Raw genomic sequence first — 20,021 nt, forward strand, 5'->3', positions numbered from 1 at the left:
GCAGTCATACGAAGCACGACGAAAAAAAATACAGAAGCCTAAGCGGGAACAATATACTGCGGGGGAAGTTGCATCAACGTTGAGGCTCCCGTTTCTCTAGCATCCCATTGGTAGACCTGGGAGATGTTGAGTAATCAAGATGTTCGACTGTGTTTGTGGATGGGATGGTGTCTGTGCCATGCGACGTGGATGTTCCCCAATCGCCTCGCTTGGATGGATGGAGAGCTTGGGAGAATGGGGATGGAAACGAGTGGGACGACGAGGGGGATGATGACGGGGCCACTGGCGGCTTTGGCATTGGCTCGTGCCGGCCATCCCCAGTAATCCCCAGACCGCTCCGTGGCCTGTGTCCCCTGCCCAAGGCGAGCCAAGCATTTCTATCAGCCCTACAGGAACCTGAGCGGAGACGGTGGGAAGCGGACTTGAAATCTGCTGTAGCACAGCATCTGCATCTGTCCTTCTGTGCCCTTCACGCCCTCTGGCCGACAGCTTCTGCGCACATTCGTAACATTCCCATCCAGCCCATGCTGTCCCGGTATACTGATGTAGCCATCCAATGCAATGTTTGTCAGTCATCCGGTCATCTGAGTCCTGGTATGTTATCGAGAGGTTGGGGGCCGCATCTTCACGTTTGAGTGGGCGATGGCTTGAGCCGCAATGCCGCATTCTGCTTCAGGTTTCTGGCTTTCTCGCCATGTTGCTTGCCGTCATTGGCTGGCAAGGAACCTGCATCTGTGAGTCCTGGAGATTCACATTGCGAGACGTTGCAGCCCACTGGTGGCTGAGCTGTGGGGTTCGGCAAGCTCGATGAACGGACCACCGCTTATTCGTGGTGGAGGTGTCCACTTGTCTATGGTGATATCAGTTGGGTTCGTGAGGTGGTTGTGGAGCAGAGAAGATGGCAGAGATAATGCTGTTTGATGAGAGATGGGCGAGGCAGACGTTTAGATCTCGAGCCGAACAGGTCGCTGATGACAAGCGGCGGTTGAAAATGAAAGCTCTGCACGGCACAGCAACAGCTCATCTGCGACTCTGCAACTCTGCGACACCGCGAAAGCGACAAGCCACAGACACCAAAGGGCGGTTCCTGTGGCCCCTGAATGTTCCTGCGCATTGTCGCCCGGAACGCTGGGATGACCTCTCCCGTTGCCATACCCCTTTTGATTGCCCTCATGACAGCCAAAAAGACCCATCGGGTTTTCCTTGATGGTTTCTTTAAAGACGACGAAACGGTTGACGTGTTTATTGTGATTGAGTGAAAGGGACTTCGTCATGACCTGCGCGGCCGATACTGATATCGAGGGGGGAAATCTGTCTGCCTCAGTGATGCGAGAGCGAGAGGGCCCAGAGTCGGGTATGTTAGCGCAAGACCTGTACAAGTGTCGACTGTTAGGGTTTGTTGCAGCGAGGGTCCTGCGAGGGGAAGCGGTGTGTTAGCAAGACATTTGTCCCGCATTAACAGCACCACGCCAAATGATACCAACTGGAACCGTGCAGCAGCTATCGTTACTGGGAGAGGGTGGCATTGGGGGCATTGGGAACGAGTGGTGGCATTGGATGCTTTTTCGGCGACACAATTGGAAAGGATTCAGGGCTGGCCAATCAGACAGGTCTGCTGCGCCCTGTCTCAGACCCACATCTTGCCAGGGACCCCAGTCGGCACAGCAGGCAGCAGCGTCCAAAAGGCTCCACGCATTTCTCATCACCCCTTCGGTCCCCAACGACAGTCCTCGTCCACGTCCTCAGAACCCACGCCCCTTCTCGCGACAAACCTCTCTTTCTTCCCCATCTCATTCCACCCATCCCATTCATCCCATCCCATTTATTCCATCATCCGTTTTTATCGGCAGAAAACCTCTGCCCCAAACAACCTCAGGCCACCATCCACCGTCAACGGGCCCCTTTCCTTGGCTTGCTGTGTGAGGCGTTGCTGAGCTAAGACCATTAAACCGGCCGCCCATTTTCCACCGCGTCTGCCCACTCCCATCGCCCCTTGGTTATAGGAACCCGTTCCCCTTCCGCCGTCGTCTTCTTTCTTACATAACGCTCTTCCTTTGAATACCTTCCTGTGACCGACACATCCGCCGTCGTTGTGACGCCAGGTCCTGGATTCCATTGCGAGCTTGCTGTCCCTGGCGCCTCCTCTACAACCTTCATCATTCACACAGGTAAGGACCAAGAACCCCCTCCCTTCCCTCATCTTCTTCCCTTCTCTATCTAGCTCCAGTCCACGTCGGTCTGGGCATCGTGACATCTGGCTGCAACTCGTCTGGGTATTGGCCAATCCTGCCCTCGAACACAAAGTCCTATCTGCAGAAAGTGCGCGTGGTAGATCGCTGCATTCGGAATATCCTGCTTCTGTGACTCACATCCTCTCGTCTCTCAGCCTTACAATGGGATACATTGCACGATTGAAAACTGACAAGAGGACCTGCCACAGTGCTCTATCTCGCGCTCTCTCAAAAGACCCGGGTTTCACCCCGCATCTACCGCAGCCATGTCCTCCAACCCCCGTAGGACGCCGATGACTCGGCCGGACTCGAGAGGCCTTTCTCTTAAGACCAACACCCTCCAGAAGGGAGCGACCTTTCACTCTCCCACGAGTCCTACCTCGACCACAGAGAACGTCTTTAGACCACCATCTCTGCCACGCCGATCGCAGTCGAACCTGGACGATGTCATTGATTCCCATCGCCGCCGTGCCGCCTTGACCTTGGACGAGTTTGATAGAACGCTTGCCGGTCTTTCCATCAGCGACTCGCCTTCCTCAGCGGCTGCGCGCAAGATTCTTGGCGAAGACAGCCCGCCCATTCCCCGTGGAATTCTCAACCATACCTTGGATACTGTCATGGCCAAGGAGAATGAGGTGGAACGCAAAGTACTGCGCCCTCGCACTCGCCGAACTTCTCGACATCACGACTCCGACAGCGGTCTCGGCACCTCTATTGCTTCCACTAACGAAAAAATTGCTGCGAAGGAGCAAACAGTCGCAAAGACCACTGCTGTCACTAGATCTGCCACCGCCACTCGCACGACCACAACTACCACCACACAAGTGCTCGGTCAGCGTGCCAACAACCGCATTTGCGAACACACACTCAAGCCACTCCTTGGCAAGCCGGAATTCAAGGATTTCCACCCGCTTCTGCTGGAGTGCCCAAAGAAAATTCAAGACAAGGAGATCGTCTGCCTTAGAGATCTTGAGAAGACACTTCTTCTTGTCGCACCAGTGAGTGATTTCGAGAACGACACTGCCACCAAGAGTGATACTTACCGTGTTTTACTCTCAAAGGAGAGAACCAAATCTGCTGGCCTGTATCTCGACTTCTGCCTGACCACCATTCAGTGCATTCAAGCCACTGTTGAGTACCTCAGCGACCGTGAGCAGACTCGGCCACGCGACGTGCCGTATAGCAGCGGCTATTTTATCGACCTGGTTGATCAGATCCGCCACTACGCCCAGCAACTTTCCGAGGCCAAAGAGAAGGGAGAGAACGACGAGATGGATGTTGATCCGTATGGCTGCTCCACTGTACACGAACTGATTGTGCCGCTTGCTAACTGGTATTTTAGAACTGACGAGATCAAACTGCACGGTGGAATCCACATCAACGGCCGCCCCGCAGAGCTGGTTCGCATCAAGAAGAACGGCAAAATGATTTCCATGGCTACCGGCGAACCTATCGAGTCGATTGAGGAAGAGAGCAGCGGCGTGGTCAGGATTAAGCGCTCGGCCAGTGAGGAGCTCGAAGATGAGGAAGAGATCATGCGCTCCATGGCCAGGCGAAAGAAGAATGCTACACCCGAGGAGCTCGCGCCCAAGAAGTGCCGAGAGCACGGCTGCAACAAGGAGTTCAAGCGGCCTTGCGACTTGACCAAGCATGAAAAGACACACTCTCGGCCCTGGAAGTGTCCCGTCACTACCTGCAAGTACCACGAGTATGGATGGCCAACGGAAAAGGAGATGGATCGCCACCATAACGACAAGCACTCTGCGGCGCCCCCCATGTTTGAGTGCTATTACAAGCCATGCCCGTACAAGTCCAAGCGGGAATCCAACTGCAAGCAGCACATGGAGAAGGCACATGGCTGGACCTACGTCCGGACCAAGACCAATGGCAAGAAGCCTGGCTCCAGCATTGCTGGTGGCTCTACCCACCCCACGCCCCAACTTGGCCACATTTCCACCCCCTCGAGCGACATGAGCGCTGGGGTCGCTACTCCTCCTGATGATTGGAGCCACATCTATTCCAACGGCCTAGAGTTCCCCACCTATATGCCCGACTCTGATTTCGGCATGATCCCTCAAGAGCTCCATCTTGAGTACTCTCCGGTTGATAATCCTACTCCTTCCACTGACTCTGGCATGGACCACAGCTCTGCCTACCAGGATATCTCAACAGATTTCACACTCTATGAGGATATTTACAGTGCCAATGTGCAGCTCCCTACACCCATGCACGCCAATATCTATGACAAGCCCATGGAACCACAGTTTACCCCTTTCACCGGTGCCGAACTCTGCCCGCTACCTGCCCAGCTCTCACCCATCGGCCAAGCGAACGCTATGCTCTTCACTCCCACCTCGATGGTCGATGAGGGTTTCGATGACCAACACGAGCTTGCCGCCATGACCAATATGGCCAGCGGCGGGGACTTCATCCTTTTCCCCAACCAGGCTGGTGTTTCCAAGCCCATGTACAATGACTCCCTGTTTGCGACAGATCTCCCGCTCCAGGGCATGGGCACCGGTTACTCTCAGCCTTCCACTCAAGATCTGATTAACGGATTCCACGTTGACTGGTCAGCACATGACTTGAGCGCCTACCTTCCTCAGTAAATCTGAGGATCCTGCGCGTGGGACTACCAGATCTCGTGAGTAGGCCTGTATATTGGCGTTAATGGAAAATTGGAGATTGTTGGGAAACAATTCTCCCGGCCTGTTTGCTGTTTTTTATGATGTAATGAAGTGGGACTTTAGCGATTTTGGGATTGGAGAGAAGAGAAGTTGAGAACGGAACTTCCAGGCAGAATATCTGGGGACGACTCTACTCTTACTCTATTCTTGTATTTTTCCATAGCTGGTTTTGCCTGTTTAATCGACAGTTGGCCCCGTTTGGGGTTTTCATACTGCTATACGCATTCCTTTTCTTCCACAAGCAACCAACCACCACCAAGACTGCGAATGTTGGGTCAAAGGACTGTGAAGTGGATGGACATAGTTTCAACAATGGCAGGAGACAACGGCCATTCACACCGGCTCTAGGTAGTTTTAGATAGAGATCATGGCTTTTTATACAATAAAAAAGAAGCTTGGAGCTACTATTTGTCCACATCCATCACGATGTGTTTCTGTTAGCGGAGAGTGTGGGTGTTCTACACAAGCAAGAGGGTGCTTTTCCGGAGCTAGATACCAGATGTCTTGAGCAAGCTCCTCCAACTACCTTATTTCGATTGCCTTTCAGACCTGTTCGGGATTTAAATAGGCGTCGAAGGACAATTGCCAGTATTAAAAAATCACCCAAGATAGTTATACAGATGCTTTTCAACTCTGTTTACATAGCTGTCGATAAACAGAGCATGTACAGATAGTTCTGTGGAATTCATTTTGCTATTTCGGAACAGGCGGGAATGATGGTGATGATGGAGATGCCTGGGACTTGTGACCTTGGGGATTCCTTGTTGGTCCCGTAGTAGTTTCTGGCTTTTCCCGAGACTGGAACGGGATAAATAGATAGGTAATCCTGTGAGTCATTTGGTATAGATACCTATAAAATTACCCCTCATCAACCTTGCCGCGGCATTCCCGTTTCGAACTTGCACTTGTTTTTGGGGACCGATCCAATCTGTCACAATGACCCCGGCAACCAGCAATGACCTCATCACACCCCTCCGCGCCGCCTCCCGCAACCTGGCGCGCGAATGGGGGTTTTTACGCCCGAAGATTGCGGGATAGGACCTGTCGGCTGCTGCGGTGCACGCTCTCATCGAACTTGGGAATGCGCGCTTGCTTAGTGTTGATGAGCTGGCTGCTGAGTTGAGGGTTAGTACCGGGCAGGTGAGGGGGGTGGTGGTGCCTGAGCTTGTTGGGAGGGGGCTGATCAGGTCAGAGGGGGAGGGTGGTAGTTATGGGCTTACAGAGGAAGGGAAGGAGACGCTGGGGAGGATCAACGGTTTGGCTCAGAGGCAGGTGGCGAAGGCGCTGGAGAATGTGGGAGGGGGGAATGGGGTTACGGCTGGGGATATCACGTCTGTATTTAGGATTTGGACGCAGGCGCTGGAGAGGGCGAGGGAGGTTGGGGAGAATTTTCCCACACCGGCGGTGACGCCGGGGCAGGAGGAGAGTCGTTTGGGTTGCCCAGGACGGGTGCGGTTGTTGGCGCGGGGGTGGAACCAGCTGTGGCAAAGAGGACGGTTGAGATCGTGTCTGGGTAACAACCTGGGATTCTGGGGAGGGTGGTGGAGATGCATATGGAGTATTACTATCCAAAGTATAACTGGGGGAGGGAGTTTGAGACGGTGTTTACGGAGGGGATGCTTGACTTGCTGAAGAGGGTCGGGAATGGGAAGGGGAACTAGGCTTGGGCTGCGGTGCTCAAACAGCCTGGTGGGAAGGATAGGATAGTGGGGACTGTGTTTATTGATGGGGAAATCACGGCTAAGGAAGGGGTGGCGAAGTTGAGGGCGTTTATTGTTGATGAAGAGGCGCGAGGGTTAGGGGCAGGGAAAAGACTCTTACGAGCAGTGATGGATTTTATCATGGAAGAGGGGTTTAGGCAGTGTGAGTTGAAAACCAGCAAGGAGTTGATGGTGGCTAGAAAGATGTATGAGACGGAGGGTTTCAAACCGATGAGAGAGTACTGGTATGGCGGTTGGTTGGAAGGGGTGTGTTCGATGGAGTATCTGTGGGAGAGGCCCGCAGGGAAACATACGCCAAATGACGATGGAACGCTCAAGGGGAAGGAAGTATAATGCCCATCTATGTTCGGTGTCGCTATATAACGAAAGTATGATGGCCAAGTCGAATGTCGTAGTCGAATGTCGTTTCGGAACAGATTCGTCGTTAACGTGACGAAGCCAATGTCCACAAACCCCCTATTATCCAGCTGGCAGCCTTCCATGACCCCCATAGAAACGCCACACCCAGCACGCCCAATAGCACCACCACAATACTCCTAATCTCAAACGCCTCGGCAACCTCCATCTTCATCAATTTCTTCTGCTTGCTGTGGTAGAAGTCTTCCTTCTCCTGCCCGGAACTAACGGCGGGTGTCTGAGGGTTGCTGATGGGGAATGGCTTTCCATTCTCGTCTACAGCTACATACTCGTACTGTTTGTATCTGTAAACAATCCGGTGCAACCACTCGGGCATGCGACTTTCTGAGTCTGAGGCGTGGTAATGCCGCCTCAGGGCCGAGTTACGCGTGTCGACAAGAAATAAGGAGATGAGGAAAGTGGTGAATATGATTGGTGTCATGATTAACTTGAAAAGCAATTAGTACAAGCTGATACCCGAGAGGCTGATGAACCTGAATGTAAAGGGGTACATTAGGGTTTCACATACCTTGTATAATGACGACTGGTCTCCGACTTTAACATCAGCCTGATTGAACTTGGCGCTGGCGGCCCGAACGGGGGCTGGTGTGGAGGTTGACATTTTATCGGTCTTTGTTTGCTGGGGCTAACTGCTGAGGAAGATTTGGTGAAGGGATTGTTGTGTTGGAGAGTCGTCTGAAGGCTTGAGGTGGTGAAGATATGGGCCTGAGTTGCCAAGGCGTGAGTACGTAGAGAACGTGGCTGTGACGCGGCTCGACTCCTGTCAAACCGATTGAAGCGACGCAAGTAAGTTGCCGACGGTTTTGTGCTATCAAAGGCCAACTGTAACGCTTTAATCGACGTTTCGTGTAACCCAGGTAGTTCCATCGATTAAGGCCAATACCCCAGAGTGCCGTACTCTCGGCAACTGCTGTCCTAATTCCGATGGAGGATGAGAAGTCAAAGTCGATGTTGTAGTGCATGTATATAGCTCATCAGCCCCAGTTGTTCTACCCACCGACGTTCGGAATACCCATACCCACCATCACCTATGACCGGAAACGCATTTGTTCTCGAAGACTCTTGGTAGCTCTGTTCGTCATGACGGGTTGACTGCCCCACCATAAATTAGACGATCACCCCTCCATGCCCCTCACTCGAAAGTAGATCGGGTATCACCGGGTTTGCAACCTCAGTCAGATATGATGGTGGAAAACATCAGCTTTTGAATTGTTCCATTTTGTACATTTTTACTGATATTGACTCCAATCTGTCATTTAAGGGAGAGCGATGCACTCAATCTCGACATCAACGCCCTTGGGGAGCTGCTTGACGGCAACGCAGCTTCTGGCGGGCTTGTGAGTGAACCACTTGGCATACTCCTCGTTCATAGACTGCATTTTAATTTAGCAAACGCCGTCACTCGATGATCGGAAACTTCGGGTGCTTACGGCAAAGTTGGCCATGTCGGTCAAGAAAACATTGACCTTGACAACCTTCCCGATGGAGGAGCCAGCCTCCTCGAGAACGGCCTTGATGTTGGCGATGCAAGCACCGGTCTTCTCCTGGATACTGCCCTCAACGAGGTTGCCCTGGGCGTCGCAGGGAATCTGGCCGGAGCAGTAGATGGTGGTAGGGGTCTTGATGGCCTGGGACTGTATATATTAAGTTAGGAGATGCTTTGACTATGTCAGCTCTCAAAGGTAGTCATACGTAAGGGCCAGCGACTATGGTCATGTCAGTCAAGGATCAAGGGAGATGGTAGCTAGTGAGCAGAAGAACGTACCCGGGGCGGCCTTGTCGGTGTAGACGGGAGTGGCAGACATGTTGTGGATGAGTCTTGGGAGTGTCCTTTTGGGAGAAACTTGAGAAAAGACAGAAAGGGATCTTCTGGCAGCAATTACAAACATTGATTGAGACAGTGGGTTTTCTTGACAGTGAAATTGGCGATTGGCTTTTTGATGGACTCCTTCCCCGCGCTCCGTTCTTCGGACTATGGTAGTCAACCCCGCAGCCCGGGCCGTTGTTAAGCTCTGGCAGATGCGGATGTGGCCGTCCCAGGGTCTCATATCGTCAATATAGAGAATGCACTTTATCCTCGCACCTTGAATGGAGCCTACCTACGTACCCAGGCAAGTGGAACAGTCCAAATTACCCAGACACTCAAAAGAGCATTTGTAGATGGCGCCCACCAACCTCAGGTACTAAAAGATTCCTGTGCCTACCTTAAAAACCAACTCGGTGCCCCAGACATGATGAATACCTCGTGATGGACGCGGGTTTCAGATGCCTGGGGTTTCTCCATGTAGTTCTTTCTTGGATATCTCTCGTCTCATCAGAAAAGACCAGATATGCAGATATGTGGCTGAGGTAGTGAATACTAGCTACGGAGTACTGTGTTTCTTGGGCACTTTTGATGGTGACGTTTCCCGGTAGCAGCTGCAGGCGGGGCTTGGCATCTCGAGCTCGGGCCTGGGTGCCGGGTTGCGCCAAGTGGCCAGAAAAAGTTACCCCCCTGCACCCAGAGAATGATGGCGGTGTCCTCAGCCCTGCCGGAGGGAGGGAGGCTTTAAGGGGTTGTCAAGCAATTTGTTGCCATCTGCATCTTGTCTTCTCTTTGCGCAAGCAACCTTTTGCCATTGGCCCTTCGCATTTCAATCTTCTTCTACTCTCTTTAAAGTTCCCTTGGTTTTTGTCTTCGTCTTCTTCACTTTAAACTGCCATTGGATTCGGCATTAGGGCACTTATACTCGCGGTGTTGCTGGTGAGGTAAGTTTAGGTGGCTTCCTCCGTCTCCCGCCGTCTGGCATCCAATGTTTGGTAATCGCCGTCCGGCTTGCTCCATCCTGCAATTCCAGTGCTCTCAGATGCCAGCTATATATCTGCTTATCTTTGAAAGCCTGGGTGAGCTCAGGACTTATTTCTTGCCCTCACCATCGCAACCATCAACGGCGCTCCAGGCAATCATTAGCTAACACTTTTCTTGTCTTCGCAGCCCGACCTTTGAAACTGACCACCACCGTCCATCATGGCTACAACAGCCCCCCAGGGCACCTTGCGCCAGCGTAGCGTAGCTGGTAGCAAGAAGAACAAAGATGGCGCCTCCTCCGATGTTGAGCTCGACAAGCTCGTAAAGGCCGCCAACCAGCGCCCAAAGGCTGTCTCGGAGAACGATCACAGGATCGCCTTCTTCATCATCACCATCGTGGCCTTCATCACCAGATTCTGGGGCATTAGCCACCCCAACGAGGTTGTTTTTGACGAGGTACACTTCGGAAAGGTATGATGCCCTTTCCCTTGCGCCTTGGGCGACAGTCACGCTGACATCTGCCGCGGTTTATAGTTCGCCTCGTACTATCTCGAAAAGACCTACTTCTTCGACGTGCACCCTCCGTTCGGCAAGCTCCTCTTTGCCTTTGTTGGCTGGCTGGTTGGCTTCGATGGCCACTTTCACTTCGAGAACATTGGCGACTCCTACATTGCGAACAAGGTTCCCTACGTGGCCTTCCGCTCCCTCCCTGCACTCCTTGGCGCCTTGACCGTCTCGATGGTATACCTTATCATGTGGGAGTCTGGGTACAGCCTTCCCGCCTGCATTCTTGCCGCTGGCTTGGTTCTGCTCGACAACGCCCATATTGGCCAAACACGCCTGATTCTTCTCGATGCCACCCTCGTGTTTGCCATGGCCTGCAGCTTGCTCTGCTATATCAAGTTCTACAAGTTGCGCCATGAGCCCTTCTCAAGGAAGTGGTGGAAGTGGCTGATCCTCACTGGATTTGCCCTTTCCTGCGATATCTCGACCAAATACGTTGGTCTTTTCGCCTTCATCACCATTGGTTCTGCTGTTGTCATTGAGCTTTGGGACTTGCTGGATATTAAGAGGCCTGGTGGAGCTCTGACCTTGGCTCAGTTCGGCAAGCACTTTGCTGCTAGAGCTTTCGGCTTGATCTTCCTGCCCTTCCTCTTTTACCTCTTCTGGTTCCAGGTTCACTTCACCATTCTCACCCGCTCTGGCCCCGGTGATGATTTCATGACCCCCGAGTTTCAGGAGACCCTGAGCGACAACATCATGCTCAGCAACGCCATCACCATTGACTATTACGACACCATCTCGATCAAGCACAAGGAGACCAAGGCTTACCTTCACAGCCACCCGGAGCGTTATCCTCTGCGGTATGACGATGGCCGTGTTTCCAGCCAGGGTCAGCAGGTCACTGGTTACCCATTCAATGACACCAACAACTATTGGCAGATTCTCCCCGCTGGTGCCGATGACAAGCAGCTCAATCGTCACATCAAGAATCACGACCTCATCAGACTCCGTCATGTTGTTACCGACACCATTCTCTTGTCCCACGACGTTGCCTCGCCATACTTCCCTACCAACCAGGAGTTCACTACAGTCTCGCTTGCGGACGCCTATGGTGACAGGGCTGCTGACACTCTCTTCGAAGTACGCATTGAGCATGGCAAACCTAACCAGGAATGGAAGACTATCTCGGGCCACTTCAAGCTGATCCACAACCCAAGCAAGGTTGCCATGTGGACTCACACCAAGCCTCTTCCTGAATGGGCTTTCAAGCAGCAAGAAATCAACGGCAACAAGCAAATCGCACCAAGTTCCAATGTCTGGCTTGTTGAGGACATTTCTTCTCTGCCCGCCGACCACCCGCGCCGCGCCAAGGTAGCAAAGAAGGTCAAGACTTTGCCCTTCTTGCGCAAGTGGTTTGAGCTGCAAAGGTCCATGTTCTGGCACAACAACCAGCTGACGGCCAGCCACCCCTACGCTTCGCTCCCCTACTCTTGGCCTTTCCTGCTCCGCGGTGTCAGCTTCTGGACACAGAATGATACTCGTCAGCAAATCTACTTCCTTGGCAACCCAATCGGTTGGTGGATTGCCAGCAGTGTCCTGGCCATCTATGCCGGCATCATCTTGGCCGACCAGTTCTCACTGCGCCGTGGCATGGATGCTTTGGATCACCGTAAGTCTTGATCTCTATTTCGAATCCGAGTTACGGCGGCTAACAATCGCTAGGTTCTCGCTCCCGCCTGTACAACTCCACGGGTTTCTTCTTCCTTGCCTGGGCTACCCATTACTTCCCCTTTTATGTCATGGGTCGTCAGCTCTTCCTTCATCACTATCTCCCCGCACATCTAGCATCTGCCCTTGTCACGGGTGCGCTGGTTGAGTTCATCTTCAGCCAGGACGCCGTGGAGCACGAGGTGGTCCATCAAGCCGCTAAGGCCGGCAAGAAGAGCCAGACTCCTAAGCACCACTTGACGGCCCGCGAGCGTTTTGCCGGCCAGAGTTTGTTCGGGTCATGGGTTGCCACCGGTGTCATTCTCACCTTGGTTGCCGCGGGCTGGTACTTCTTCTTGCCTTTGACCTACGGCTACCCCGGCCTGACGGTGGAGCAAGTTATCCGGAGAAAGTGGCTGGGTTATGATCTTCACTTTGCCAAATAGGGGTGAAGGAGTCATAAAAAAGAGTTTCCGGCATTTCTTAGACCATCTGCATAGTTGACTTGAGAAGGGGATTGTGAAATGAAGCTGTACGATTTGAAGATTCTCTGATTTGCGCGTCTTAAAGGGAGCAAGGAGGCTACAGCCAGTTTGGGGAGTACCGGTGGGCGGTTGGGGGGGGGATTCTCTGGGGCATGGGGGATATAAAAGTCTTAATCTTTGCCAGTTCACTGTGTTATAGATCATGAATCACATCCGTTGTTTGCACAAAGCCTGTTTGTTTCTGCGAAATACGGTTTGTATTATGGTTCTCCATTGGCTAGCGGTTGCTTAAACCGTCCCAGCCTTGCTCTCAAGCAACGCAGTTAGCTCTGCCGGATTTCTCGGATATGGTGCCTACTAGACATGGCGCATTAGTACCCTGGGCGAGAGAGATATTCCCAATACCAGATGCCAGTCAGGAACAAGACCAAAAGACTTTCTTCAGAAACCCAGATTATAAGCATAACCAAGCACACCGCCCCTAACTGCCCCCCCTCCACCCGCCCCGCAAGCATATGACGATGCAAGCGTTGTCTCCGGTTAGGAAACATGGGCGAATAAAGGAGTTGAAAAGCAGCGGCGACGAGGGGGTTCATACGGCTCTTCCTATTACTGAGATAAAGGGTTGTAGCAGGCGCTACATAGATCATCATGGAAGTCTTGTTGGTGTTGTCTCCTGAGGGGCGCTGGTGTTGAGGCAGATAAGGCAGAGTGGGAGGAACATACCGTTGACTTCAAAACTGTTGGCTGCGTTCGTTGGTTACTTGATGTTCCGCCGAAACGACCGCCCAAGCAGCCAGCCCCAATATTTTCTTTCGAGTATATCGCCGGTATCAATTGCTTCGTGTTTCGTTTAATTGAGAGGTTGCGTGCAACGAAAGATTTGGACCGGTGGTGGGCGGTGCGTTTCGCTTCACAGGACGTCGGTGGTTGTTGCAGGAAGAATTTGAAGCAGAGAGCAAGGAAAATATTTTTAGTTTTCTTGACCCCAGCTCTGGCTCCACCCAAAGCATATGTCCGGGTAGGCCAGAGGGTTAGGGTTCGCTGCTCGCAGTGGAACCTCATCAATATCACAAGGCTATTTTGCGATGCCAAGGTCCCAACACAACATGATTGCGGACACAACAACTTTCTGGAGACTCAGATCCGTTTTCAAGCCGAATTCCCCTCTGGTGGGTTGTGTTGCAAGTGCCCGGGAGCCGGCTCAAAACGATGGCCGGCCGGACAAACTGTTCGCCCACGCCGCCAGCCTTGACGATTCAAACACTCTCCGAAGCACACCAGACCGTGCGATATGTCTCTTGTACTCGAGTTGACAAAATGGTGTTTCTGAAACCGGGGCATAATCCATACCAATGGCGTCAAGGCTGGAAAGGAGCAACCGCTCTAGACCAAGCGGTGGTCTCCCACTTCAGACGGAATTCGGAGCAAGACGGACATATCAAGACAATATCTGTTAAGAACTCCTCGCTAGGACAGGCGTTGAACAGGATGGCTCCATTTGCACTTGGGAGGCTGCAACTGCATGTACATGCACACAACCGCAGTTCGGCACATCCGTCTGGTGAGTCCTATGAGGCAAAGAGACCCTCGCCAATCATCGCATTTGCCGAAGGTCAAGGGGCTGAACGGCACGGGGAATTCTGCGACGCGGCGAGGTAGCATCTCAGGAATATATCGATCCTGGATCCACGAACACTTTTGAGCCACCTTTTTTCTTATTTTACCTTTCCAGCAAATAAGTGCTTGAGTCCTACCGCTATTTCGACAACGCCCTCACAACAATAACACACGATAGCAGTAGTAACTTCGCCAAATGGATCTTTTCAGGACCTTACCTGTCCGCTCCATTTCGGTTGTCTCCCTGACGACTGCGTATCTGGCGTCATCAGGCAAACTACCCATATGGCCCCAATGGAGCCTGGTACCGTCATTTCTCGCTCTTTGGAGTCTTCAATTCTCCTTCTGGCTTATATGGGTACTCTTTCTCTACAATAGTCTGTTTTCTCCCTTTCAAGACTTGCCCACGCCTGACGGCAAACATTGGCTCTTTGGCCATTTCCCCATCATCAAGAAGTTTCCGACAGGGAAACCTATGATTGAGTGGTGCGTGTTCTCTCTACAACAACGTCCCATGTACGATCGGTTGTTGACTGTTAATGCAGGGTGAACACACTCCCGAATGACGGCCTGATTAGATATTTTGGTCTCTTCAACCAAGAGAGGCTGCTCCCTACAAACCCCAAGGTATTGACCGAGCTTCTTACCACCAAAAACTATGACTTCCAAAAGCCCTCTTCATGGCGATGGCTCATCGGCCGTAAGCTCGGTATCGGGCTTTTGTTGGCTGAAGGCGACGAACATAAAGTGCAGCGGAGGAATCTGAATCCAGCATTCCACTTCCGCCACATCAAGAATCTGTATCCTATTTTTTGGAGTAAATCCAAGGAGGGTGTGGAGGCCTTGACCAAGAAAGTCCTGAGCGAGAAGAAGTCCAACGGGTCATCGGGACCCAAGGACCAAGAAGAAAGCCGTACGGCTGTCGTCGAGGTCGGAAACTGGGCCTCTAGAATTGCACTCGACATTATCGGAGTCACCGGTCTCGGTCGTGACTTTGGCGCCATCTCAGATCCAGGGAACGAACTCAACCAGACCTACCAAAATCTTTTTTCTCCCAGCAAGCAAAGCCAAACGCTCGGTATGCTTAACCTCATCTTCCCGGCCCGTCTAGTCCAACTCCTTCCTGTTCAACGCAACGCAGACATTTTGGAAGCCGCCCGCTATATAAGGAACGTCTGCCATGACCTCATCCGAGCCAAGAAAGAAAAGCAAGAACGGAAAGAGTCCCTCGGCGACGACATCCTCTCCACCGCCATCGAATCCGGTGCTTTCAGCGACGATAACCTTGTTGACCAACTCATGACCTTCCTCGCTGCCGGCCACGAAACCACCGCGTCTGCCATGACATGGGCCATCTACCTCCTTTCAAAGAACCCCGAGATCCAATCCCGCCTCCGCGCCGAAGTCCGTTCCCGCCTCCCCTCCCTTGCAGATGATTCCTCCCAAGAAATCACCAGCGTCGACATCGACTCCATGACCTATCTCAACGCGGTTTGCTCTGAAGTCCTTCGGTATTTCCCCCCTGCTCCCGTCACCATCCGGGTAGCTGCCTGCGACACCTCGATCCAGGGCCGGCACATACCCAAGGGAACTCAGTTCATGATCATCCCTTGGGCAATCAACAAGTCCGAAGCCCTTTGGGGGTCTGACGCAAGGGAGTTCAAACCTGACCGCTGGGTGCCAAAGGACGAGACGGATAAGAGTGCCGCCAGTGGAGGGGCGACGTCGAACTATGCGTTCCTGACTTTCTTGCATGGGCCGAGGAGTTGTATCGGGCAGCAGTTTGCCAAGGCGGAGTTTGCGTGTATGTTGGCTACGTGGGTTGGGAGGTTCGAGATGGAGCTGGAGAATAAGGAGGAGGAGGATGAGGAGAAGATTAGTATCAAGAGCACGCTCACGGCGAGGCCGGAGAAGGGGTTGTTTGTGAGGTTAAAGGTGGTGGACGGGTGGTAGATTGGCTTTGCCTTTTGTCTTTCACGATGGTCGGAAGCAATTTGTGATAGCTGAAGTTTTCTCTTTGTTGAATTTTGGGTTATATTTCTGTGAAGCGTGGATAGTGGGTGCAATAGCCAGGCCATATCCTTTTAAACCTACCTTGGTCATATATCTTTGATGTCAGGGCTTCATCTCTTTATCACTTGGACCCTGCCTCGGATCATGTCAAAAAATAGTTACAACAGCCAACCCATCTACCTTCTTCGCCAACTCATCCGCCCCATTCAACACCGCACTATAGTTCGAGTCTGCTTACTACTCGCACATTCAACGCCAGATGCTTATCAAACAAATTCACCTGCCTCAATGCCACCTTCAACATTTCCATCAACATTAAGCCCCAACCCCAGTGCCTTTTGCCCACGTACACAAGTGCCTCTCGACTTACACCGCCCCAGGTATCATACCACATGTCATAACACACTACAGTCACGTTCATAATAAGAGACACGCATATGGTCACATCTTTACATATCTCTTCGCATATCTCTTCACATATATCTTGGCGTATCTCTTTCATACATAACATTACAAAACCAATAGAGAATTAGCACTGGCTCTCGTCAATAGCGTCACACAATCCATCACATTGGATGGTACCGCGCTGGTCTGCTATACCAGAACCTACTACAGCACATTAAGTAGCCCGCCGCAAGCTATAAAACGTTCTCCTAATATATCATCTGGCACCCGTCATCTTGACTGTGTACTATTGTGTCTTTATGTGATGATGCTAAAGGCATTAATAGCTCAGACTGTCTCTCAAAAAGCTTAGATATAAAAAGCACCCATCAAAAGCCCTTTTATTCATGGCAAGATTTCTTCTTATCATGTATAAAATATGCATTTCACAACTACTTATCGTGTTAGAGTGCAGGATACTTCAGACAGTAGCCATGGAAAAGTAACAAATCCTCAACATTTTAAGTGTCTTGAGGTTTCATAGATGTCTTTAAAATATAGTAGACATAAGGAACTTGGACAATCAAATCATAGTTCGGATCATATGACAAGATACCTTTGACTGTGCTTGCCTATAGAAGGCAGGAGCTTTGCTCCTGCCTCTCGTCCTCTGTTTGTGTCTCCGGAAAAAGAGGAAATGCTGCAGATAAAGAATCGGGGAAATAGGTATCCAGAGAGCTATTTGTCACCAAGAATCCTACCTGTATCAGCTTTTAGTTATAGTAAGCAGAGCAAAGTTCCAGCTACAGCTTCATATTTATTTCACCCGCCCGTAACTTTATGGAGCCTCGCTTCAATCAAGACTCTATCAAAGACTCTTTAACTTTCACCAAGACTTCTTTTATTCAAGCATAACATATTCATTTCGGAACCACTTGTGCAGGTGTTATATTTACTTGCACATTTCATTGCCTAGCAATAAGCCTATTCTTATTTACTCTTTATAAAGACCTATCAATAGAAAAGATGTCTTTTAAAAATATTATGGGCTTAAGTAGCCCAGACTATAAGAAAAATAGCTCGGATTATGTCAAAATTTAGCTCAGACAGCTCATAAAAAAGCTTGGATATCAAAACTCTATCGAAAGACTCTTTCATTTTCACCTAGAATTCTCTTATTCAAGCATAAAACGTGAATTTCACAACCGCTTATGCAGGAGTCATACTCACTTGCACAGTTCATTGCCCTGGCAACAGGAACATGTTTGTTTGCTCCTCCTTTAGCCCTATTCCTGGGGGCGTGACCTTGGCTACTCCTTGGCCCCCTTGCTTAAATAACAAAAAGAACAGTGCATCATGCGTGCTGCAGTGGAAATGACATCTGGAAGCACCGGTGGACAAAAATTCTTTGTGGATTGTCAGCAATTGCCCCCGGGGGCCGTAGGTTGCATGTGTATAAATTGTAAAGATGGGCGCGCATGTGGGTGAAGGTGCCCATTTCTGGAGTGGAGTGGTGTGGGAACAATGCAGTCATGATGCAGATGTGCAGCCTGGGTGTTGATGCGGCTCTCTAATCTGGTTGTATGATGCGGTCCTTGTGATGCGGCTCTGTGATACGGCTCTGTGATGTGGCTCCCTGATCCCACAACGCAGGGCATGTAGTCAAAATAAGGTTGATGATAGCATCAGATCAAGAGGCTGGAGGGAGTGTAACTTGCACAGTGTGGCAAGTAACGAAGGTAAAATGGAAAGCGAAGCGTCGTGGGTACTTTGTGCCTCCAGGATCGGAAGAATCTTCATCGTTGGTTGATAAAAACGGGATGGACTGCAGCTCTGTGGTGGAACTATGAAGATCAGTCGGTGGGTGTTAGTGCCGTAAACACTGAAGAAAAGGATTATTTTGAATGATCGGAGGTTTAAGCTGATGTACCGTTATGCCGAGCCTTCGTGGGGGTAGGATGGGCCGGGTACCTGACGCCGACGTGGTTGTGAATAGCGTCAACAATAGTAGGGTGTGATGTGTGATGCGGGTTCCCAGCCGCCTTCTTTTTGCCATGGCGGTAGCTTTTTTGTCAAAACGGGAAGAGGCACGGCAAAGGTGCTTGATTTGTCCATTTTCTACATGCCACACCACCGTACAAGAGCCATGAGAAGTATATATCAAGATGCCTTAACTTGAACCCAACCCAAACACCACCGCCCATATTCCCGCCGTAACTCCTTGCCTGCTTCCTGAAACTCATCTCCAAGCATTAAATCAAGTGTACACGCCATATCCCGGTCTCCTGTGTTGAGCCACCCATTGCATTAACCTTATCCACCAGGCAAACACGGCCTGAGGGTAGAAGTTGGACTAAAAAAGTACAGAGTAATACAACCTCCCACCGAAGAATCGAACAAAGCATCTTTACACAAGCATTGACAAAAGAAAATAACAAGATCACCTCCAGGTACCATGTATCCTTCCTCTCCGCAACCCCGTCCTCTTCAGGCCAACATCCCCATTTACCATTAGACTCTTCCACCTTTTCCCTACACTAGATCTGTCTTTCCCCAGACTCCTCGCACAGTCCTGCCACTCTGACTTTGACAGCTTCAATTTCTCTAACACAAGCTCGACGAGGATTCGATCGTCTTCAGCAGACCATTTTGACCCGTCACCTTCTGTTACAGTATCAGTCCCTTCGCTCGTTGTGGGGTTATTGTCGACATATAGCCCGCTATGGTGCAAAGAGTGGTAGTCACCCCTCTCGAGACCCAAGGGGATGACCTCGGGGGCTATGCGGGAGCGCTTGGGGGTTTGCGGTGTTAGATCCTCTTCGGACTCCTCTGCTTCTGGTTCCACATCGCTGGATGTATCCTCCTCGCACCCCAAGTCATCGTCCACGGCGCGCCGACGTTTATTTGGCCCCCGGGAAGGATGCACCGGGGTGCGCTTCGCGATGCGCTTACGGGGCGGGGCTGTTGTTGGATCGGTCGCGCTGGAAGAGGAAGGTGTGTCGTTTTTTCGCGATCGCAGACGGAGCTTCAGAGGGGCCGGCGCATGGGCGAGTGGTGGTGTAGGCAATTGCGCATGCGTTGTAGTGGGTGGAGTGATGGGTTCTATGGTGGCGGGAGGTTGGGGGGCAAGTGGCGCAGGGCTGGCTAGCAGATTATGAAGTGAACGACATGTAGAGAAGATATTGCCAACGGCGGTTTGTGTGGATATTTGTGGAGGGCTTGCGGGAGGAGAGGCAAGGAGAGAAGCCTGGAGGCGCGTCAATGGCGGTTGTGACGAGTCGCATGCCAGCGCAGACGGGAGCAACATGGTGTTCTGTTGTGCGATAGGATGTTCGGGCTATAGGTTGACGGGCGGCAAAGAGGCAGATCTGGGCCGGCAGCGATATAAGAGGCGGTGGCTAAATGAACCCGAACCCGGGAAAGAGGACGGCGGTTTGGGTTTGCGACCAGAGCTCTGGAGGTCT

General features: G+C 51.6%; 6 protein-coding genes across 6 annotated transcripts; 3 read left to right on the forward strand and 3 right to left on the reverse strand.

The window, feature by feature from the left end:
• Window positions 1-1,765: 1,765 nt before the first annotated feature.
• QC761_112440 (uncharacterized protein) lies at window positions 1,766-5,371 on the forward strand. Its single transcript, XM_062874527.1, has 3 exons — window positions 1,766-3,229; window positions 3,293-3,516; window positions 3,574-5,371. Exons 1-3 carry the CDS (start codon window positions 2,498-2,500, stop codon window positions 4,838-4,840), a joined length of 2,223 nt encoding a protein of 740 aa, XP_062737665.1. The 5' UTR covers window positions 1,766-2,497; the 3' UTR covers window positions 4,841-5,371.
• A 1,585-nt stretch (window positions 5,372-6,956) lies between these two features.
• QC761_112460 (uncharacterized protein) lies at window positions 6,957-7,657 on the reverse strand (the record flags this gene model as incomplete). Its single annotated transcript, XM_062874528.1, is given in 3 exon segments — window positions 6,957-7,025; window positions 7,039-7,483; window positions 7,565-7,657. 2 exon segments carry the CDS (start codon window positions 7,655-7,657, stop codon window positions 7,064-7,066), a joined length of 513 nt encoding a protein of 170 aa, XP_062737666.1. The 3' UTR covers window positions 6,957-7,025; window positions 7,039-7,063.
• A 784-nt stretch (window positions 7,658-8,441) lies between these two features.
• QC761_112470 (uncharacterized protein) lies at window positions 8,442-9,192 on the reverse strand (the record flags this gene model as incomplete). Its single annotated transcript, XM_062874529.1, has 3 exons — window positions 8,822-9,192; window positions 8,749-8,762; window positions 8,442-8,690 (listed from the first exon to the last, which is right to left on the reverse strand). Exons 1-3 carry the CDS (start codon window positions 9,102-9,104, stop codon window positions 8,442-8,444), a joined length of 546 nt encoding a protein of 181 aa, XP_062737667.1. The 5' UTR covers window positions 9,105-9,192.
• A 454-nt stretch (window positions 9,193-9,646) lies between these two features.
• Window positions 9,647-12,677, forward strand: PMT4 (Dolichyl-phosphate-mannose--protein mannosyltransferase 4). Its single transcript, XM_062874530.1, has 3 exons — window positions 9,647-10,315; window positions 10,379-12,017; window positions 12,071-12,677. Exons 1-3 carry the CDS (start codon window positions 10,064-10,066, stop codon window positions 12,499-12,501), a joined length of 2,322 nt encoding a protein of 773 aa, XP_062737668.1. The 5' UTR covers window positions 9,647-10,063; the 3' UTR covers window positions 12,502-12,677.
• A 977-nt stretch (window positions 12,678-13,654) lies between these two features.
• Window positions 13,655-16,621, forward strand: QC761_112490 (uncharacterized protein). The gene is made up of 2 exons (XM_062874531.1): window positions 13,655-14,646; window positions 14,706-16,621. Exons 1-2 carry the CDS (start codon window positions 14,357-14,359, stop codon window positions 16,111-16,113), a joined length of 1,698 nt encoding a protein of 565 aa, XP_062737669.1. The 5' UTR covers window positions 13,655-14,356; the 3' UTR covers window positions 16,114-16,621.
• Window positions 16,622-18,997: 2,376 nt separating this feature from the next.
• On the reverse strand, window positions 18,998-19,864 carry QC761_112500 (uncharacterized protein; the record flags this gene model as incomplete). Its single annotated transcript, XM_062874532.1, has 1 exon — window positions 18,998-19,864. One exon carries the CDS (start codon window positions 19,862-19,864, stop codon window positions 18,998-19,000), a length of 867 nt encoding a protein of 288 aa, XP_062737670.1.
• Window positions 19,865-20,021: the final 157 nt, after the last annotated feature.

The sequence above is a fragment of the Podospora bellae-mahoneyi genome (assembly GCF_035222275.1).
Source record: "Podospora bellae-mahoneyi strain CBS 112042 chromosome 1 map unlocalized CBS112042p_1, whole genome shotgun sequence".
Lineage (NCBI taxonomy): Eukaryota > Fungi > Ascomycota > Sordariomycetes > Sordariales > Podosporaceae > Podospora > Podospora bellae-mahoneyi.